A 24,180-nucleotide genomic window follows, 5' to 3' on the forward strand; every position below is an offset into this window, starting at 1 on the left:
ATAAATGTTGTTCCGTCATTGTATCCACAAACGCCTTCAGATCAGAGGTTAGCTGTGCGAAAGTCTGCAGTGATGTGAGCCAGCTGCCTTCTTAATTGAGTGACTGGGGGCACCAGCCCAAGATCAAAGGAAGGTAGGAGGAAGTCAGGAGATAAGATCTTTTTAAGCCACAGAACAAGTGCTTAACTTTCCTAGTGATGGGGCACAGCTCTGCAAACCTGTGTGAGGGGTGCCGAGATAGAAGATGGAGTTGACTTCCCTTAAGCATGTCCTTCCTCAGTCAGAAATATGTTGGTATTTGGGATAGTTTACCAGTGTGGAAGTATCCTAGGACCCAGTTTCCTTAAGAAACAGTGGTTTGACATATGCATGTGTCTTCTTGAAATTAGTCAGTTTTGCTTCACCACAACAGATCACAGTTGTCTTCTCAGTACATTTGCATGAGCAAAAGTGGACACTAAAAAGTAATCCGAGTACCATATGTGAATTTTGGGTCTTTATACTTTAGTCCTACAGAGTCTTCGTTTTAAACTGTCTTACAGTCCTCTAGGGCTCTGTCACGCCTCAGATAAAGTTCCTTACAAATACTTAGCTTTTCAGTTGTCTTTTCATGTAAGAATTAGCTTTTATTAATTCTATGACGGCTTTGAAAAACAGTACATTGATATCTTTTTAAACTTCTTCTTTTCCTTGGCATTCAGGCCAAAAAATATTATTGACTATGTGATGTACAGAATTCCATTGTAATATTTGTAAGTAAATTGTGAGAGGTTAAACTTGCTTGTGCCAGTTGTCAAGATCATAATTCAATTTGTGTATGTGGGGGTGGGGGGGTCTACATCAACTGAGGCTAGCCGGACCGGCCTTCGGTTTCTCTAGTGAACAGCCCAAGGAGTTGTACTTTCAGCTTATCATTTTCTGTTAACTTCAGTGTTTAGCTGTAATCATGCATTGTGACCTTTCCAAAATTCTCAAAATGCTTCTCTGAATCTGTAAGTTATTAATATATTGGACCATAACTGCACAGGTACATTTTTCCCCAGTGTTTACCCTAACATACATTTTGTACCCAAATTTGTGCTGGAAACACTGAACTTTCTGCCTTACATGGTTTTGTACATCAGTCGATTTAGTTGAGTTGGATCTGCTCACTACTCAGGCTCAAATCCCATCTTTCTATTAATATCTCTTGGCAAAGATAATTTGGGAGGAATGTAAGTTAAGATGTAGAGGCTCTTGACAGTTGCCTGCAATTTTTTTCATTTTTAAGAAGGAAGTAGAGTTGAAAGTAATATTGCCTCCATTTTCTACAGGTCCTAAAATTAAAACATACACAGGAAGAATAAAAAATAAAAGGATTTGGTTCCACAGATGCCTTTTTGTCTTTGATAGCCCGTTGGTGTAAGGACATTCGAGTATGTAGTAATATTTATCAGGTTTTGCCCTTAAGATTTTTAATATCTAAGAGAACTTAGTGTATGAAAACAATGTATTTGTTTTAATGTTCAACTTTTGCTAGTCTCTCCTCTTATATTGAAGGGAGATGATTTTTGTTTTTGGGGGGTGGGGTTTGGTAGTGTTCATTACGAAAATTTTGAAACATACAGAAAAGTTGAGATACTGAACACTTAATACACCACATAATCCATATTTAAGAATTGTTAACGTTTTGTCATTTTTGCTTTGGTTGATTGATGATTGATTAATCTCCTCAATTATTTTGAAGTAGATTACACATATCATGACTTTTCATCCCAAAATACATCCCTAAAAAATTAAGGACATTTTCCTTACCATACCTAAAAAATTGGCAATTCCTTAATATTATGTAATTCCCATTTCATATTGAAATTTCTCCAATTGTCCCTGAAAGGATCTTTTATAAGTGGTTTGTTCAAGACAGGATTCGGTTAAGGTCCATGCATTACTTCTGGTCATTCCCCTCCCCTACTTTATCATGACTTTGATTTGTTGAAGAGACCAAACTAGCTGTCCTGTAGAATGCCTTACTTTACGATTTGTCCAGTTGCTTCTGCAATGTATCATTTAACTTGTTCTGCTTTCCCCTATATCTTCTGTAGAGTACATATTATTGAACTGAAGGTTTGATTAATTGTGTTCAGATTTTTCGACGAGAGCACTTTATGGTTGATGGTTTGTACTTCATATTGCATCATGACAGAAGGCACGTAATATTTGGGGGTCCTACAATTAGTGATGCTATGTGGTGAGATCCATCTCTGGGTTAAGGTTGTCACAGCTTGATCCTTCCATTATAAAGTTATGCTTTGATCCCATGACCAGCTTATAATCTGTGATACTGTGATTTCGTGGAAATACCCGGTTCCCCATCATCTTTTCACCTAATGAATTTCGTATCCATTGATGATCCTTGCCTGAATAAATTTCATTATGGGTCACAAAATGGTGATTTTTCTGAATCTATACATTTTAATCAGTGTATTCTGAGGTTTCAGATAATCATCTTTCTTTGCTGGGGTCAGCACACCTGAGCTCCCTGTGGCAGCTACAGTGCAAACACGCACTACGTCTTCTTTACTCACGTTGTGAAGTGTGCTGACATTATGCTGCCTTTTTTTTTTAATGCCAAGGGAAAAAAGAAAGCTTTTTTGGTGTAAGAATGACAATTGAACTATGTGGATATAGTGAGATAATTGTGTAAAAAGAAGACTATTTGAATGAGTTTCAGAATGGATTATTTCTTCATTACCTAGTACTTTATAATTAACTGTTCTTTTTTTTTTGTTTCAGGAGGCTGCCACTTTTGCTAGAGAGCAAGGCTTTGAGGTGAGTTAACCCACAGTTGCACACTAAACAGATCCTGAAGGTTTTTTCTAGCTGATAATGAAGTTCTTTTGGACAGTGATTGATGTGCTATTATACTCTCAGAGCCTCGCAGCAGTTGCCATGGAAACTTGGCAGTCGTCATGGTTTCTTTGTTCTGCCAGCACAGTGTTATGACGCACTCTGCTAGGTCTGCACCCAACATCGCCTACAGATGTTATTTATTGAATTTTGAAAAGCCTCTTGGGAAGCCAAGAGGTTGGGCACGGTTTCAAGCTGCCTCTGCAGATATGGGGCCTGTCAGTTTGTTCAGTTAAAAAGCTACCTCATTAGCTGCATTACATTTCATAAGGCTTCACCGCTAAAGCGGCAGTGGGGCAAGACTCAGTAGTGAAATATAATGCTGTTTACATAATTTCAACCCTACCACATGTAGATTGTCATTATGCAAATTAATTTCCAAAAGGTTGTATGTAACAGTTGTTAGGAACTGATTAATTTAAATCCTGTTCATATAAACTTCCTGTTTGAATCTTTCCCTTTTTATTTTATTTGGGGGGGGGGAGGGGCAGCATAAAATATACATAAATTTTCTGAAACTAAATATTGATGATTGGTTTTAATTTCCAGGTCCTGATTCTATTTTCCTGGTAGAATCATTATTCTTTCAAGATTCAAAAACTCCATGTGGTTGTTCTTGGTAAATTAAGATACCAGTTAAGACCATAATTCCACCCATATAATATCCGTCTTCTAATGGATTATTAGAAAACACTGAGTTTAATCTAAACCCAGATTAACTGACAGAGAATGAGCTGAGTTTATGAGTCTTCTGTGACTATCAGATTTATTGAGCCAGAACTATGGAGAATGCTTTATTCTGTACATCAACTTGGTATATTGGTAGGCAATAATAAAAAAAAAAATTTTTTTTTATCTGCATAGAGGTGGTATATAGAAGCTCTTTCCTTACTTAGATACTCAGTATTGCCTACTATCTAGAATCTTTGAGGATTGATTGGATAGTATTAGTAAGCTCACTTTGAACTCCTTAGATAAAGGTGTCAGAATTTGTGATAGAACTGTTATTTAAATGTACTAAAGGTGACTCATTATCAAGCAACAAAATAATACATGTGCATGTTACCCACGTCATAGAACTTGATAACCAGAAATAGAGCTTCCTCTTCATAGGGGAAGATGATGAGCATGTGGTCTAAGTATTCTATGCTCAAGGTCCTATGAAACAACTATTTCAGGATAGGAAACCCTGCCTCATTATACTCAACTCTTGGCAACTGTGATAGCTTCTTGGGAGTTGATTTGCTTTACCTTATTCCAGCGAATATAAGGTTGAGTAATGTGTAAAAGGAATGAAGATTTCCAGGTTTTTGTTTTTCCAGTTGTTTCACTTGGTAATTTCCCAAAATGGAAGTTGATGTATAGGGCTAAGTGTAATCAGGGGAATATTTAATTTAATAATCAAATCAAAATTCTCAACAGATAAAAGCCTGTAGAATATAAAATTCATGTCCTGTGAGTTTTCTCTGTTAGCATAAAAAAATGTATTTGGCTCTATAAAATAACCAATTTTACCATAAATGATCATGATCCACTAGTATCTAGATAATAATTTTTAAATAGTTTGTTAAAAATAACATTTATTTTTTAAATGGCTTATTAATTCATATTTTATTGTACCCTTGATACATTCTTTTGAGTATATCTAGTTTAAATTCAGTCTTAGAAATAAGCTACTTTTGCTATTTTCTACCAACCAACATTAGCTTTTCCATTAGTTCTTACTTACTGATTCCAAATTGTTTCTTTTTACCGTAAATCTGCCATAATTGATTATAGCATATAAGTCAAGTGATGATAATTCTAATCGCATACCTTATTACCTCCTGACATAGCAAAACTGCTCTGTCGCTTATATTGACAGTGACGCGTTGGATTGGTTAAGCACATATTATCTTGATGTGTCCCTTCATGGGTTCCCTAAAATATTACAGTCATTACAGAATATATATGAATCATGAGTAGTGTTATTATTACTGAAATATAATCCATGCGTGGACCGCTATTTGGACAAATTCAGTGATTTCAAAATGTCATTAAAGTTTCCTTAGTCCACTAGACAGTAATATGAAAGCATAGGTTTGGAACTTGGTATTCTTAAAGATTCAAACAAGAATGTATCACATTATCTTAGCAGTTTTCTGTCTATGGAAATGTGTTAGTGCTCTTAAGTCTAGTGTGACAAATAGGAAAAAAATCTACATTTTATCCTTCTAAATTTTAATTTTGCCTTTAAATTTGGGGCATGAAGGCGAGGAGAGAAATGAAAAGATTAAAAAGAAAGGAAAGGTGAGCATTTTTTCTTCCCATCAGCTCTTCTGTCCTACCATCATTTTCTGTTATAAATCCCAATCAGTGCCCAGAGCCACTGAGCACTGCCACTAGTGATCTGTCTGCTGACAGACCAATCCAAATGCCTCTAAAAATAACCAGTGTTTATTCAAAAGGAAATATCCTCATCAGCATTGTTTATGATATTCTGGTTAGCTTCTCTACAAATTTTAGATAATCTTTCTTTCAAAAAATCTTTAATCTTTAAAATGAATTGGGCAATTTTCAGTAAGAAGAGGCAGCTTAGGGCACTGGAGAATGAGATAAAAACTGGAGCTGGGCAGAGCACAAAGCAGAAGAGACGATTTTTTTATATAGGTGATGGAAAATTGCATAGTGCCTGATTTAAATGACAGACCTGCTAAGAATTTAAAATGACAATTCTTGCGGTAAAAAGTTTCATAAGGCATTTTATTATTCTGGGAGATCTACCTTTTCTTAAATCTACCTTACCTTGAGCTGAACCGATTAAAGGTTTGTATTTTTAGGACCTAAATAAAAATAAGGTGCTTAAAAGCATGTTTCATTATGAAAGCCTCTAAAAGCTGTACTGAAAATTGATTTAAATTAAATAAAGTAAAGAAAATACCTATAGAACTTAGAAGTATTCTCTGTATTTTCATTGTCTGTGCAACAGAGTATGTGCCAAATGATTAAGAGAATTCATACCTACTTTTGGGTCATTTATTCACTTTTGCTGTAAGCAACACATTTTAATTTTCTTATTTTAGATCTCTAGGATATAATACTTTTGCCCACAGAAGAATCAAAGCAGTCCTTCTCCCTTTTCCTGCTTCTCCCACAAGCCCTGACTCTACCCAGAGGATCCCAGATTTGTAGCCTTTCTCTACCCAGTGATTCTATCATCTTACACCACTGACAGAGGAAAGTATACAATTGTGCTGTCTACTATGGTATCCCCCCTGCATCTGTCAGTTTGTCGTACTATGGTGGCTTATGCGTTGCTATGAGGGTCACCCGTGGAGGACAGGTTTCAGCTGAGTCTCCAGACTAAGACAGACTAGGAAGAAAGACCTGATGGTCTACTTCTGAAAAGTATTAGCCAGTGAAAACCTTATGAATAGCAGCAGAACATTGTCTGATATAGTTCTAGAAGATGAGCCCCTCAGGTTGGAACGCACTCAAAAGATGACTAGGGAAGAGCTGCCTCCCCAAAGTAGAGTTGACCTTCATGACATGGATGGAGTCAAACTTTTGGGACCTTCATTTGCTGATGTGGCACAACTCAAAATAAGAAGAAACAGCTACAGACATCCATTAATAATCAGAACACAGAATGTACGAAATATGAATCTAGGAAAATTGGAAATCATCAAAAAGGAAATGAAGCGTGTAAACATCAGTATCCTAGGCATTAGTGAGCTGAAATGGACTCGTATTGGCCATTGTGAGTCGGACAATTATATAGTCTACTATGCCGGGAATGACAACTTGAAGAGGAATGGCATTGCATTCGTTGTCAAAAAGAACATTGCAGAAACAGAGAACCCCCTGAGGGAGCAGGAGAACAGTGGGATGCAGACCCCAAATTCTCATAAAAAGACCAGACTTGATGGTCTGACTGAGACTAGAGGAATCCTGGCAGTCATGGTCCCCAAACCTTCTGTTGGCCCAGGACAGGAACCATTCCCGAAGACAACTCATCAGACATGGAAGGGACTGGACAATGGGTTGGAGAGAGATGCTGATGGGGAGTGAGCCACTTGTATCGGGTGGACACTTGAGACTGTGTTGGCATCTCCTGTCTGGAGGGGCGATGGGAGGATAGAGGGTTAGAAACTGGCAAAATGGTTATGAAAGGAGAGACTGGAGGGAGGGAGCGGGCTGACTCATTAGGGGGAGAGTAAATGGGAGCGTGTAGTAAGGTGTATATAAGTTTATGTGCAACAGACTGACTTGATTTGTAAGCTTTTACTTAAAGCACAATAAAAATTATTTAAAAAAAAAAAAAAGAACATCGCAAACTGTATCCTGAAGAACAACCCTGTCAGTAATAGGATAATATCCATACACCCACAAGGAAGACCAGTTAATGTGACTATTATTCAAATTTATGTACCAATCACTAAGGCCAAAGATGAAAAAACTGAAGATTTTTACCAACTTCAGCTGTTTGAAATTGATCAAATATGCATTTAGGATGCATTGATAATTACTGGTGATTGGAATGCAAAAGTTGGAAACAAAGAATAAGGATCAGTAGTTGGAAAATATGGCCTTGGTGATAGAAATGGTGCCGGAGATCATGTGATAGAATTTTGTAAGACCAATGACTTCTTCATTGCAAATAAACCTTTTTTCTACAAAATAAGTGGCGACTATGAACTTCACCAAATGGAGTACACAGGAATCAAATCAACTACATCATGGAAAGAGACAATGGAAAAGTTCAATATCTTCATTTAGAACAAGGCCAGGGGCTGACTGTGAAAAAGATCATCATTTGCTCCTATGCAAGTTTAAGTTGAAGCTGAAGAAAATTAGAACAAGTCCAAGAGAGCCAAAGTATAGAGACCATCTCAAGAACAGATTTGATGCACTGAGCACTAATGATCAAAGAGCAGACAAGTTGTGGAATGACATCAAGGACATCATACATGAAGAAAGTAACCAAAAAAAACAAACCCAGTGCTGTCGAGTCGATTCCGACTCATAGCGACCCTATAGGACAGAGTAGAACTGCCCCACAGAGTTTCCAGGGAGCGCCTGGTGGATTCGAACTGCCAAGCCTTTGGTTAGCAGCCATACCACTTAACCACTATGCCACCAGGGTTTCCATGAAGAAAGTAAGAGGCCATTAAAAAGGCAGAAGGAAAGAAGAGACCAAAATGGATGTCAGGAGAGACTCTGAAACTTGCTTTGAACATAGAGTAGCTAAAGCAAAAGGAAGAAATGATGAAGTAAATAAACTGAACAGGAGATTCCAAAGGGCGGCTCGAGAAGACAAAGTATTATAATGACATGTGCAAAGACCGGGAGTTAGAAAACCAAAAGGAAAGAACACGTTTGGCATTTCTCAAGCTGAAGAACTGGAGAAAAAATCCAGGCCTCAAGTTGTAATATTGAAGGATTCTACAGGAGAAATATTAAACACAGGAAGCTTCAAAAGAAGATTGAAGGAATACACACAGTCACTATACCAAAAAGAAGTGGTTGACATTCAGCCATTTCAGGAGGTAGCATATGATCAGGAACTGATGGTACTAAAGGAAGAGGTCCAAACTATACTGAAGGCGTTGATGAAAAACAAGACTTCAGGAATTGATGGAATACCAATTGAGATGTTTCAACAAACAGAGCCAACACTGGAAGTGCTCACTCATCTATGCCAAGAAATTTGGAAGACAGCTACCTGGTCAACCAACTGGAAGAGATCCATATTTATGCCCATCCAAAGAAAGGTGATCCAACAGAATGCAGAAATTATCGAACAATATCATTAATATCACACACAAGTAAAATTTTCCTGAAGGTCATTCAAAAGCAGCTGCAGCAGTACATCAACAGAGAACTGCCAGAAGTTCAAGCCAGATTCAGATGAGGACATGGAACCAGTGATATCATTGCTGACGTCAGATGGATCCTGGCTGAAAGCAGATAATACCAGAAAGATGTTTACCTGAGTTTTATTGACTCTACAAAGGCATTTGACTGTGTGGATCATATCAAATTATGGATAACGTTGCAAAGAATGGGAACTCTAGAACACTTAATTGTGCTCATGAGAAACCTGTACGTAGATCAAGAGGCAGTCATTCAAACAGAACAAGGGGAGACTGTGTGGTTTAAAGTCAGGAAAGGTGTGTGTCAGGGTTGTACCCTTTCACCATACTTACTTGGTTTGTATGCTGAGCAAATAACCCATGAACTGGACTATATGAAGAATGTGGCATCAGGATTGGAGGAAGACTTATTAACCTGCGTTATGCAGATGGTACAACCTGGCTTACTGAAAGTGAAGAGAACATGAAGCACTTACTGATGAAGATCAAAGACCACAGCCTTCAGTACGGATTACACCTCAACATAAAGAGAACAAAAATCCCCACAAATGGACCAATAAGCAACATTATGATAAACGGAGAAAAGATTGAAGTTGTCAAGGATTTCATTTTACTTGGATCCACAGTCAACACCCATGGAAGCAGCAGTCAAATCAAAAGATGGGTTGCAATGGGCAAATCTGCTGCAAAAGACCTCTTTAAAGTGTTGAAAAGCAAAAATGTCACCTTGAAGACTAAGGTGTGCCTGATCCAAGCCATGGTGTTTTCCGTCATCTCATATGCATGTGAAAGCTAGACAACGAATAAGGAAGACTGAAGAAAAATTGACGCCTATGAATTATGGTGTTGGCAAAGGATATTGAATATACCATGGACTGCCAAAAGAATGAACAAATCTGTTTTGGAAGAAGTACAGCAAGAATGCTGCTTAGAAGCAAGGATGGCAAGACTTCATCTCACATAGTTTGGACATGTTATCAGGAGGGATCAGGCCCTGAAGAAGGACATCATGCTTGGTAAAGTAAGAGGGTCAGCAAAAAAAAAGAATACCCTCAATGAGATGGATTGACACAGTGGCTGCAACAATGTGAGGATGGCACAGAACCAGTCAGTATTTCATTCTGTTGTACATAGGGTCACTATGAGTTGGAACAGACTGGATGGCACCTTACAACAACAACATCCATGAATAATCAGAACCTGGAATGTACAAAGTATGAATCTAGGAAAATTGGAAATTGTCAAAAATGAAATGGAACGCATAAACATCCATATCCTAGGCATTAGTGAGCTGAAATGGACTGGTATTGGCCGTTTTGAATCAGACAATCATATAGTCTACTATGCTGGGAATGACAACTTGAAGAGGAATGGTGTTGCATTCATCGTCAAAAAGAACGTTTCAAGATCTATCCTGAAGTACGATGCTATCAGTGATAGGATAATATCCATACGCCTACAAGGAAGAGTAGTTAATACAACTATTATTCAAATTTACACACCAACCACTAGGGCCAAAGATGAAGAAATAGAAGATTTTTATCAGCTGTCGCAGTCTGAAATTGATGGAACATGCAATCAAGATGCATTGATAATTACTGGCGATTGGAACGCGAAAGTTAGAGCAGGACTCGCACCCCCAAAGTCTGATTTCAGAGATCACACTGTTAGCCGCTATTCTGTGCTGCCCACATATTACTTCTACAGTTTCTGGCAATGTGCATTTTGCTGTTGTTATCACAGAACTATTTATCACCTTAGGCAAGTTATTTAACCTCCTGTGACTCAGTTTCTTCATCTATAAAATGGGAATGTACTAATAAACCTTAGAAGCAAAGCAAGTCTTTAGCTCACTTACTTTGGACACATCATCAGAAAAGACCAGTTGCTAGAAAAGAATATCATGTTTGGTAAAGTAGAAGTTCAGCGAAAATGAGGAAAACCCTCTATGAAATGGAGTGACACAATGGCTCCAACAATGGGTTCAAACATACCAACAATTGTGAGAATGGTGCAGTACTGGGCAATTTTTCCTTCTGTTACACATAAGGCCACCGTGAGTCAGAGCTAAATCGACAACGACTAACGACCACCACCTACTATCTAGAGATATTGAGATGTAATGAATCATTAGAGCTATATACAGTGCCCATAACTCAATTGACGTGAGCTTTCTTCTACTTCTCCTCCCCCCTTTCGTCTTTCTCCTCCCTTTTGAGATACCAATTGTCATTGAGCCGGCTCTGACTCATGGCAACCCCATTTGTGTCAGAGTAAAACTGTACTCCATAGAGTTTTCCAAAGCTGATTTTTCAGCAGTAGACCTCCAGGCCTTTCTTCTGAGGTACCTCTGGGTGGATTTGAACCTCCAGCCTTTCAGTTAACAGTTGAACGTGTAAACCATTTGCATCACCCCGGGACTCCCCCTTATTAGATACCATAATTAAAATCACCATCCTTAAAATTCTTGAGGCCCTTTCTAGAAATTTTGGGGTAACCTCAGGATGCGACAGTTTGGGAGAGTATCAGTAAGGGTCAGTGGAGAAAGGAAATTAGTATTTATTAAGTACTTAGTATATGCTTGGTAATATATTGGAGCCCTGATGGCATAGTGGTTAATTGTTTGGCTGGTAACCAAAAGGTGAGCACTTCGGATCCACCAGCCACTCCTTGGAAACTCTGTGGGGCACTTCTACTCTGTCCTATAGGGTCTTTATGAGTCAGAATTGACTCGATGGCAATGGGTTTGGTTTTTGTTTTTTAGATAATATATTAAGACCTTTCACTTACCTTATCTTTTGTCATCCTTGCAACTGTTTTTAGCTTTTTATTTTGAAATAATTTTAGACTTACAGAAAAGTTACCAAAATAGCAGAGTTCCTATATATACCCTTCACCCAGCCTCACCTAATGCTATGACTAATAGAATAATCAAAATGAGGAAACTAACATTGGTAGAATACCAATAACTAAACTATAGACTTTATTCTGATTTCACCAGTTTTCGCTCTAGTTTTGCTTTTCTGTTCCAGAATTTATTCCAGGATCCCATGTATTCAGTTGCCATGTCTCCTTAGTCTCCTCTAATCTGTGACAGTCTCTCACTCTTTCCTTGTTCATGACCTTGATGCTTGGAGGAAGAGTACAGATCAGTCTCTTTGTAGACTGTCCCTCAGTTTAATCTCATGAGATTAAGTCGAGGTTATACATTTGGGCAGGAATACCACAGAACTGACGTGTCCTCCTCAGTGCCTATATCAGGGAGGTACATGATGTCAATATATCTTATGATTGGTCATGTTAATCTTATTCCTGGGTTAAGGTGACACTGTCAATTTTCTCCACTGTAATGTTGGCATTCTTCCTTTTGTAATGAATACATATCTTATGGGGAAATGCTTTGAGACTATGTAAATCTCCTGTTTCTCTTCAAAGTCTTGCCTACTTATTTTAGCATGCATCTCTCATAACATTTCTTAAGTATTATTTTCTTACTTTCATTGATGAGGAAACAGAAACTCAGAGAGGTTTATTAACCTGCTCCAGGTCACACAGTACGTCCAGGTCCAGCAAAGCAATGACTCCTCAAGGCACAGTGCAAAATTCAGATTAGGTGCTTACTGGCAGTGAACCTAGAGTGACTGACAGAAGGATTTCATATAACTGTGGATATAGATGCAAGTAGAATAAATTTTAAGCATTCTGTAGAGATTTATGTTTTGTGTTCGGAAAAGTTTACTTTGACCCTGAATTGCCATTTTGATAAGATTTAATTTGAGACATAAGAAAAGTTTCTTTGATTGGATTGCTAAAACTTCTATTAAATATATGTATATAACAAAAAAAACCCATTGCCATAGAGTTGATTCTGAGTCATAGTGATCCTATAGAACAGAGTAGAACTGCCCCATAGAGCTTCCAAGGAGCACCTGGTGGATTTGAACTGCAGACCTTTTGGTTAGCAGCCATAGCACTTAACTACTGTGCCACCAGGATTTCTATACACACACACACACATACACACACACACACAAATATCCCCCCACAGAGTTGGTAGAAGGCAACCATGGAATTTCATTCTTAATGTAATCCTTATACCATCTCTTTTGAAAAAAACATTTAGTACATGCATGGGTTCCACTCCCAAGATGATAAAGTGAACCTGTTTCTGGAGTTTCCCTCTTGTCTTTATCAAATATAAAGTGTACTTAATCATAAGCAAGAATCTTATAGTAGTAAAATATATTTGTGCTAAGGTGGTTGGGAGAATACATATGAGTTATTTTAATTAGATGTATACTTTCACTTGAGAGAGTGAATACATTGTTAGTATATGGCTGTTTTTTTTTTAATCCTTTCAGCTGTTACTTGTCATTTCTAATGGTCAGTCCCCAAGAACTGAGGGAATTTCTTTTCTCATCTCATCAGAGTTCAGACTTAGTTCTGTTCTAAAATAAGCAACCCAAAGTGAAATAGTCAGCATGTTTGAAAGGTCAGCATCGTTGTCCTGCCGCAAGAGGCTGTTCTCTTCAGAAAGAAGAGTGCTCTGGAAATCGTAATGTTAGGTGTGTTAGAAGCTTAGCTTCATATATTGTCTGAAATTTCTTAAATATTTAATGAACAAACAACATACGGAATTTTCACTAGAGATTGTCATACCTTTAAAAATGTCATGGTTTCTTCCTTGACACTATTGCCCTAAGATAACCTTTACACCTTAAACCAAAAATATCCCCTGAAGTCTTCTTAAAATCAAACAATAGTTTAACTAGTAAACATGTCTGCCTTGAGCATTATGCTGTTTTAAGAACTATATGGGATCAAATTGACAACAGCAAATCGGAAGATTAGATAGCAACTTTAGAGGGCAGCGAGTGAATGTTAATGGTGAAAGAACAACTCAGAAAAGGAGGGTGAGAATGGTTGCACAACTTGAAGAATGTAATCAGTGTCACTGAATTGCATATGTAGAAACTGTTGAATTTGTGTCTGAAATGCTATGCATATTCTCAACAATGGAAAAATTAATTTTTTTAAATGTCATAGTTTCTGATGTTGTTTATAACCACTGTAAACCATCATGACTTGTCTGCTTTGCTTACCTGTATTTTTCTGTCCTGTATGTGTAGTTAACTTCCTTTACGTCACTCAGATATACTGCCTCTCTGATACTTGTTTTTCTCTCTGTAGCTGTTTGAAGCTTTGCACAGTGAGAGAGCAAACTAACACCAAAGCCCACACCATGGATAGTTTCAAAGGCTCACAAAATTCGCAATGGATTTTTAAATTATCTAAAATGATTGACAGCATGATTCTAAAAATCCTACCTTTAGCTCAAGAGCTTGATTTCATGTCGGTACGTTTATGATGTTAAGTTTCCACAGCCTGTGTGTGTGAAAAATAGCATCAGAGTTTCTAGACTTAACTTGTAATTTTTTAAACTTATCTTTCTTCAAGAAAATTATTTGTAGGAAAGGGTTAGCATTTCTTTCTCTCATTTCGGTCCTTTGAATAATTTGGCATTATAGCAACTGTATTATTCCAAAAGTCAGCCTAATTATTGTCTTAGTCATCTAGTGCTGCTGTAACAGAAATATCACAAGTGGATGGCTTTAACAAAAAGAAGTTTATTTTCTCACAGTGAAGTAGGCTAAAAGTCTAAATTCAGGGTGTCAGCTCCAGGGGAAGGCTTTCTCTCTCTGTTGGCCTTCTCATCAATCTTCCCCTGGTCAAGGGGCTTCTCAGGCGCAGGGACCCTGGGTCCAAAGGACGCTCTCTCCTCCTGGTGCTGCTTTCTTGGTGGTATGAGGTCCCCCGTCTCTCTGGTTACTTTTCTATTTCAGTCTTGTAGATTGAGTCCTGCCTCACTAACACAACTGATGCCCATCTTCCCTCATTAACATCACAGAGGCAGGACTGACAACATACGGGAAAATCACACAGTATTGGGAGTCATGGCCCAGCCCAATTGTTACACACATTTTTGAGGGGACATAATTATATCCGTGACAATTATGGTTTGTAAACCTCTAAAATAATTAAATTATTTCTCTTTTTTAAAAACTCTCTTCAACTGGAAATTTGAAATTTGACTAAATATTAAGTATTAAGGAATTGTTAATTTTTTAAAGTATGATAGTAGATATGTGGTTAAGTTTGTTTAAGTCATTACCTTTCAAAGACACATACTGAAACATTTGTAGATGACATTAGATGGAGTCTGGGATTTGCTTCAGAATAATATGGAAGGCAAGGTGGGTAGGGTATAGATGAAATAAAATTAGTCATAAATTTATAATTGCTGCAGCTTAATGATGGTTTCTGGGTGATAATTATGCTATTGTTTACTTTTGTATACAGTTATTTTTTTTTTTTAACTCTCTTAATAGATGTTAAGGTCTCTCATTTTGATCAGAGAAGCTAAATCCTTAATCTAATAAAGTTTTGCATTACCTTACTGGCTATGAGAATTTTTTCTTCCTTTCCATTAACAGACTGAAGACATTAAAGAGATAGCCAAAAAGGCACAAGCCTTGCCCAAGGTGAACTCGAAGAGGCCGCGAATTGTGATCTTCACCCAAGGGAAAGACGACACTATAATGGCTACAGGTATGTGTGGGAACTGTGTGAGAGACCTGTGTTACGGAGATTGATCATTTGTAACAAAATTCTATATTCTTCTGTTACAATGCATTCAAAGCAATGTACTTTTCATAGTTTTTATTTTACTAAACATACCTGCCTTCTGTCTCAGTAGAAAAAATTTCATCTTTGAGAAGATAATTTATTAAAATTCAATAGAGTACAACTTCTTTGATTTTGTATGTTTGATATTTTGGATTTGAGATTTTTCAGTCTAAAAGTATCTTTTCTTAAAAAATATGCTTCATTTATTAAATGCCTATGGTAGAATAAAATTAATTTACCTAATTATGAACAAATAAAATCCAGAAATAATTTATATCCTCAGTTTTTCCTTTAAGAGGAAAATCTCAGTTCTGCTTTTTCTCAGGTGTCTGTTTCGTAGACTCATAGACATAGAATAGAAATTTCATCTAGAAAACACTTTATTGATTTATTTCTTTATATCGCTGTACCTTCCTTTCCATATGGAAGATCTATGATTACATTTCTTAGTCCCTCTTTATTGCTTTAATGTTGTCTTCTTTTATATGATAACAACGCTGTTACCCTGTTTTGAGCTTTTTTTTTTAATCTTGCCATGTTTTTTTTATTTCCTTGTCAGGGTTGACTTCTAATTGCTCTGCCCAGTGTTCTAGTCTTGGGTTGAGACCTGATATTATTGATTTTCTAACCAAAGAACTCCCTTTAGTATTCCTTGTAGTTTTGGTTTGATTTTTACAAATTCCCCAAACTTCTGTTTTATCTGGAAATGTCCTAATTTCACCTTCATGTTTAAGAGACAGTTTTGCTGGATATATGATACTTGGCTGGCAGTTTTTTCCTTCAATTTTTTAAATATGTCATCCCCTTGACTTCTTGCCTGCGTGGTTTCTGCCGAGTAGTCTGAGCTTATTCTTATTGGCTCTCCCTTGTAGGTGACATTTTGTTTATCCCTAGCCACTCTTAAGTTTGATTATAATATGTCCTGGTGACTTTCTTTTAACATCTACCTTATGTGGAGTTCAATGAGCATCTTGGATAGATATCTTCTCACCTTTCACGATATCAGGGAAGTTTTCTACCAACAAATCTTCAAGAATTCTCTCTGTATTTTCTGTTATCCCTCCCTGTTCTGGTACTCCAATCACTCATATGGTATTTCTCTTGATAGAGTCCCACATGACTCTTAAGGTTTCTTCATTTTTTTTTTTAATCTGATTTTTCTTCAAATATGTTAGTGCCAAGTGATTTATTTTCAAGTTCAGAAATTCTGGCTTCTACTTGCTCAATTCTGCTCCTCTGAGTTTCTACTGAGTTGTCTATTTCTGTAATTTTATTGTTAATCTTCTGAATTTCTGATTGCTGTCTGTCTACAGATTTTTCCAGCTTATTAAACTTTTCATTATGTCTCTGAATAATCTGTCTAATTTCTTCAATTGCTTTATCCGTATGTTCCGTGGCTTGTTCTGCGGATTGCCCAATTGCCTTCCTGATGTCTTGAAGGGTTCTCTATATTAATCTTTTGTATTCTGGCACTGGTAATTCCAGGAATGAACTTCCGTCTAGAAGATCCCTGGATTCTTTGTTTTGAGAGCTTGTTGAGGCGATCATGGTCTGTTTCTTTATGTGACTTGATATTGACTGTTGTCTCCAAGCCATCTGTAAGTTATTGTATTAGTTTATGCTTGCTTACTGTGTCATAGCTTCTTGCTTTGTTTTGTTTTGATATACCCAAATGGGTTGCTCGAGTGAGCTAGCTTGATTATTTTTGCCTTTGGAGCTCTGACATCCTGTCCCCAGATGGCTAGAGCTGTTATCAGGTATATCAGTCTAGGAGTCCATTCACTTTTCTTGTATGAATTCAGCTCAGGTGTCCAGGTAGCTGATCATCAAGTATGTGGTACAGGCTCTGTCCTAGTCTTAGAGGGGGAGGGGTGAGTGGTGTATGTACTGGTATCTGATTGCAGCAGGGGGTCATGCCTTGAACAAGGCAGGGGGCTGAGAATCCACCCCCAAGTGTCTCTGAGGAAAGCGTGTCCCTGTTCCCTAGAGTGTGCAGGTGGGTGGGTTCTGCAGATGGACCATGGGCACCCAAAGTTTTTAGTTGTAAGGACTGGGAGGTACCAGTTACCCTTGGACCCCTGTCGCGGGTGGCTGGGTGACCTGAGTGGAGCTACCAGTCCTTAGGTCCCTGATGTAGGTAGGTGAGGACCTTGTTTAATAGGCAAAGCAATGTCAAACATCAAACACCCACCTCTCCAGCGCACAGCTGAAACGGAGTCTGCCAACAAGGGCCTATTCTCCCAAAATAGGCCCACACAGATCCATGCAGAAGGGAAGGTGCTCTAAGTCCACGGACCATTTATGCCTGGACAGGAGCCTCTTCTGTCCTGAGCTTCCCCGGATAGTGGAGCTGGCAAATTATCTTTTCCCCCAAATGCAAATTTTTTTCTTCTCCAAAGCCGGGAGGATGGCTCTAGGTGCTCAACAGGGCCTTTCTCAGGCCCAGGGAATTCAGCTGCTGAAGCCGGCTTGGGAGTGAGGAGGCACGGTAAAATATACACAAGTACTTAGCTTTTGCCAAGAGCACCGCTCTTCTTTGGTTCCGGAAGTGTGAGTAGGCCGTGTGGCTGGCTGCTTCTCCCTGAGGAAACTACAGCCAAACTCTAGTACCAGCCCGCCGCCGCAGCTGTGGGAATGGTGCCTGAAGGCTCCCTGTGATTCAGGTCCGGTAACTCCTTTCCGCTTCTGGACAGTCTCTTCCTGCACCTGGCCCTCAGCTCATTTTCTAAGCTTGCCTTTGAAGCTCAGGGCTCCCAGCTTGTCACAAATATACTCGTTTCACTTGTTTTTTCAGGTCTTTGTTGTAAAGTGGGCTCACCGGAAGCATCTGTCTATTCCGCCTTCTTGGCTCCACCTCCATTTTATTGGTTTAAATGATTAATATTGTCAATATGATGCTACCTACTAACTATAAACCAAAATATAAACTTTTTTAATACTGTCTGAACCATTCAGATTAAATTCAGTCAGGTAATTAATAATTATTGTAAATGGTAACAATTATTATCTGTGTGTTTCTTTAGCATTCTGCCGAACGCTGAAATATAATGTATGAGCCTTAAAGATACACCTGGGAAACATAATTTATACATTTAAAAATGTGAATACTAGGCAAAGAAAGTATAATTCTTAATTATTGGTATGCACTATCTAGGATGTATTGACTCAGAAAGGGAGATTAATAGAGCTTGAAGAAAGATATTATAGTGAATATAAAGTAAAATTTTGTTGAATTAAATACATAAGCCTGAAAAGAGTCAAAAAAAGAAATTATTTTCAAAATTTGGGTAGAAGGAACCCTAGAAATAATTCATTCCAACTTTCTTCTTTTAGAATTTTTTAAAGCAAGATTCAGAGATTTGCTTCAAGAAATATTTGTTTCAAAATAATTGAGTGGTAGATCGTGAAGTAAGGGGGTAAATGAAATGAGATTGGTCATGAGTTAGTTGTTAAAGGTGGGTGATTAATGTATGGGGGATCGTTATATGTTATCCATTTGTGTATATGTTAGAAACTTTCCGTAATTAAAAGTTAAAAAAAGAGAGAAAAGTCAAAAATAGTTTTTAAGACAAGATTCAGAGATAGTAAGTGACTTTCCCAGGATATATTGATATCCTTGCTAAGTCTTGAAATCTAGGAAGGATTTAAAGAAAGGAGAATGGTCCAAGCAAAGAGGATCATATGACCAAAGGCATCAGGTATTAGTCTTTTATTGTTGTGGCAGGAAAAGCCATGTAGTTAATTTGTATAAGAGAGAAAAGAAACAAACCATGAAAGGATACCCCTGACTTGATACAAACTACCTGAGTTGCTGGCTCACTGTAGTATGTGGCCTAGTGCTGTCTTGGCAGTGAACACTGGAAAAGTGAAGGACACACAGGCTTCTTATCTTATAGGAGCTGTAGTACTGCCTTCAGATTCAAAAGAGGCTATTTGGTTGTTCTTTATGGAAACATTTATTTTAAGGCTTTGTATATTCCAGATACACATATTGTACAAGTGTCTTTTTCATTGAAAATTTACATGGTTTTTCCAAAATTGAAACTTTTAAAATTAGCCTCGCCATCCTGTGACTGAATTTCTATATGAACTTTTCTTACCCTTTGAAACAATGTTATTAAATCTATTAAACCATTCTCAGCAGCGCTTACAAGCAGAACTTATTTGAAGAAAGACATAGGCTAATCTTTGCCGTTTGTACCGTATGAAAATGAACTTAAATTAGAGGATGCACTGTATCTGCAATGCATGATAAATACAAGATGGAGAGAGAATCTGCTCAGTAGTGTCAGCTACAAGAGCAAACATGATAAATGTTAATGCCGTTTTGAGCCCTCAGATAAGCTAGTCAGTGCACAAGCACAGCTGAATCTCTTTGCTATGTTGTTATTCATGGCAGCCAAATAAATGTCAATAATAAAAGAGAATTAAAGATTTTCATTTCCCAGAGGCAGTCCTGTAATACGGCTTGATCTTTCATTTCATTTGTAATTCGTTCTCATGTCAGGATGCAATCATTCGCCAGGCTCTGGGTGTCATGTTAAGTCATTTAATAATGATTAAGAACATAAAAATGCTTGGCCTGTGGGGCAATTCACAGAAGAGATGCCAATTTGTTATTGTTTTCCTCCCTTCCTCTTGAATATGGATCAGCTTTTCCCCACCACCTAGCGTTAAAATACTAATGGAAGATGGGGAGGGACAGGGTCCTTTAATTTATCATAAGTGACATTCCAGAATGGCACAAGGTAGATGTAACACACTTATTAAAACACTAATTAGGAACCATTGTGCCTTAAACTTCTCACTGTAGAGTATTTTAAAATGATCACTGCCAAGTTCTCCACATTTATCAATAATGTAACAAAATCTGTTTCCTTGGTATTTTATTCTTAGAGACCCATCTCCTTTTGAGATATGGTATCTATAAACCAGGGAGTGCCTGGATAGCACAAACAGTTAAGTGCTTTGCTGCTACCCAAAAGGGTGGAAGTTTAAGTCCACCAAGAGGCACCATGGAAGAAAGGCCTGGCAATCTTCTTCCAAAAAATCAGCCATTGAAAACCCTGTGGAGCACATTTCTACTCTGACACACATGGGGCCACCATGAAACAGAATCAACTCAACAGCAGCTGGTTTGATTTTTTTTTTTTTTTTAAATCTGTAAGCCACTTTTTCTTAGCTTATAAAGAATTATTTTAATTTCTCTATTTAAATTGCCTGTGAATCTAAAGTTGTTTTCCACTCACCCTATTTTGGTCATTCCCTTTTGTATCCATCCAACCCAGAGGTTCTTTTACATACCAATCATTGTTTCAGTGCTTGCTGCTTAATTGAGTTCCAAACTTTTTGGGGCAGGAGGGCAGGGAGTTGGGCACTGAAGAGTAATGAGCAAGAGACTGGGCTGAAGAGCAGAAAAGAAAACATGGCTATCTATTTTGATCCTATTAATACATGTTTAATGAACCTGTTTGGTAGCATAGGAATCAGATCGATGATCTTTTCTGTGCCTATATATTTTAGAAAAACTAAAACTATAGACTTTGTTTACCTAATGGACAGCAACTACTATTAGGTCTTTTTATGTTAAGACTTTATTAAATTAAGGGTTGTAGTGAAATTAAATATATACACACATAGATATATACATACAGTGCTTTACAGAAGTTTAAATTATTTTCCAAGTTTCTATACTAAATGTATCGCTAAAAATTGGAAAAAACAATCAGATTCTTGTTCTAAATTGAAAATAATCCATTTCACACAGCAGATCTTATATGACAATAAAATAGGCCTACTGAAGAATAAATCGTAGACTTTCCCGAATACTTTCAGAATTCTTCCTAGACTGTTTGACTGTAAGTTTGCTCAAAGGGAGAAAATAGGTCAGAGGTCTTAACTGGAAGACTGATGCCATCATATCAGAATCACCTAGTGTGCTTTTAAACACAGCCCTTCCTTCATAAAAGCATCCTCCCCTCAGTCTTACACATCCGCAGGGGGAGTATTAGAACATATATCCCCAGGAAGATGTAGGAGAACGGGGCTGGGGATGCTGGGGGAAGGAGGAAGATGTAGCGTTGTCCATTTGTTGGAAAATCTCCCGTAGGTAGTACAGCAATGCTATCCCCATCTCTCACTTTGAGAACCACTGGATTAGGTGATCTGATAATGTTGCCTCAAGTTCTATGACCTTGTAGGATGATGGAAAGAGAACCTTTTAGCAGCTAAGCATCTAACACTTCAATAAGTCAGGCCTTGGTGAATGCTTCTCTTTCAGATGGTCAATCAAAATGCACTCTTACAGGCAATCTACAGATTAAAGAGTCTCCTGCCTTTAAGAATCTTGTAATTTAAGAGAGTCAAATAATAGTGCCCTTTGTCATTTTATTGTACATAAATGGGGGTATTGAAGTTACTTGTCTTCAGTGAGTCCATAAAGAAACTTGTAACCCCAGCTGCCAGTTGAGTTCTCATATTCTGTGAAAACATTCAGTGCTGTCCGTTACTTGATAAGAAATGGCCAATATGATTTGCAATTCTGGTGGGCATGAAGCACAGAAAGTGTGCAATAGAAAATGCAAACTCTAAAGGAAAACAGTCTTAGCAGCTGGAAGAATGATGTCTTTATCTCATCATAACCCCTGCTGCTATAAAATATTATCCATCTTTTTGAAAATGATGCTTCTCCCACAGCCAAGCCAATTTTAAGTGATGATCTTGTTGACATGGGTTAGTGGTGGTGTGGCCGGAACAGATGAAGTAGCATTCTTTCAGGAAGTCTGTGATGACATTCACAGAAAGAAGTTCTTACTGGGTAAGATTTATCTGTGAATATAAACAGTTAAGGTATTAGCTCATGTTTCATTTTTAGATTATTCTAACCACAAAAGACAAAGCTCTTTAATTAGCCAGGACATGAAAAATAATCTAAAATGACATATGTGAGACTGTCACGTTCCCGACGAAGTGACATCTTCGGGGCCTGGTTTGCATGGTTTAGTCATTCAGGCCTGTCAAGAAGTGAGACTTCTTCCAAATCCCACCTTTCTGTCAACTAGTACCCTGCCGGAGGGCAAATGGGAGACGGCCTGCACTAGGCAAAGGTAAGCCTTATTGTAGCATTTACTTCGGGAAGGACATTTAAGTCAGATTTATTGAGGGATGGATTACATATAGTAAAATTCACATATGTTTTGCCTGTTTTTGAAATGAAATTCCCCAGTATGCAGAGTTTTTGCCGGCCTCCTTTCACTCGTTATTACGTGGGTGAGACTCGTCCGTGTTGTTTCATGCAGCAGTAGTCCTTAGTCATCGCTGTGTAGTATCTCATTATATGGTACGCCACAATGACTCTACTGCGCACCAAGTTGTTTTGTGAATAAAAAAAAAAAATGAATAGAACCGCTATTCACCTTTTTACGCATGTACTTTGGGAAATATATATGTACATTCCTGTAGGGTGTATACTTAGAAGAAGAATTTCTGGGTCCATTAAGTTATATGTATGTTTAGCTTTAGTAAATATTTCCAATTTTTCTAAGTAGTTTTACTAACTTACACCCCTCCATCAGTGGTATATGACAGATCTAATTACCACACATCTTCATTAGCATTTGCTATTGTCTGTATTTTTTAGGTATTCTTGCAGGTCCATAGCAAATCTGATGGTGTTTTCTTGTTTTGTTTTTTTACTTTTTATTTGGAAATGATTTTAGACTTACAAAAAAGTTACAGAATTAGTACAGAGAGCTCCCATATACCCCTTCACCCAGATTCTACTTTATAACAATCTTATATAACCAAAGTATAAGACCAAGAAAATTAACATTGGTACAATACCGGTAACTAAACTGCAGCCTTTATTCTGATTTCACTAGATTTTCTTCTTCTTTCCTTTTTCTGTTCTAGAATCCAACCCAGGATCCCTTGCTGCATTTATTTACCATGGCTGTAGTCTCTAGTTTCTCACTCTTCCCTTGTCATTTATGATTTTGATACTTTTGAAGAGTACTGGTTAGTCATTTTGTAGGATGTCTCTCAATTTGAGTTTGTCTGATGCCTCCTCATGATTGAATTGAGATGATACCTTTTTGGTGGAAACACCACAAAAGTGATGTGTGCTTCTCAGTACATCAAGTCAGGGGGCACGTGATGTAAATGTTTTATTACTGGTGATAATAACCTCAGTCACTAAGTTAAGGTGGTGTTTGCCAGTTTATCCCCTGTAAAGCTATTGTTTTTGCCAAGGTAATTAATAAATATCTTGGAGGTGATACTTTGGGACTATGCAAAGATCCCATTTCACCCACAAATTTTAGCATCCGTTGGCGGATCTTGCCTGCAACAAATATTACTGTGGTGTTCTAACGATGATTTTCTATTTTGATTTCTTCTACATTTATTAATTTAAATTCTTTTGTAAGGAAGAGCTGTCCCTTCTCCTGCATTTATTTATTCAATGACCAATATATGGAACTCATGAGTATTTATTTGCGGGGTTATACTCCAATACTGTTATTAATATTTCTGTTCAAAATGTCCCAGCTTTGACCACTGAGAGTTCTTTCAGATTTGCTCCTGTAGCCTTTCACCAAGTCCCCATCTTTTTTTGAGCACTTACCTTTTGACACTAAAAGATGTTCCAGACTCATGTTGTATTTTCTCTGCTTCGGTCCTGGAATCAATCGCTTCTTCAAGGAACGCTGTCTTCTCTTTATTGGAGAATTATATTTAGAAATCCAGATCTGAG

General features: G+C 37.6%; 1 protein-coding gene across 4 annotated transcripts in view; it reads left to right on the top strand.

Moving 5' to 3' along the window:
- The window catches only part of ADK (adenosine kinase), a 569,500-nt gene that overhangs the window by 439,483 nt on the left and 105,837 nt on the right, over positions 1–24,180 (top strand). For all 4 annotated transcript variants that reach the window (XM_064269749.1, XM_064269750.1, XM_064269751.1 and 1 more), the window contains 2 exons: positions 2,773–2,808; positions 15,236–15,350. In XM_064269749.1, the coding sequence (XP_064125819.1) occupies positions 2,773–2,808; positions 15,236–15,350 (151 nt within the window). The remainder of the gene's footprint in view (positions 1–2,772; positions 2,809–15,235; positions 15,351–24,180) is intronic.

This window comes from Loxodonta africana, chromosome 16, assembly GCF_030014295.1.
Source record: "Loxodonta africana isolate mLoxAfr1 chromosome 16, mLoxAfr1.hap2, whole genome shotgun sequence".
NCBI lineage: Eukaryota > Metazoa > Chordata > Mammalia > Proboscidea > Elephantidae > Loxodonta > Loxodonta africana.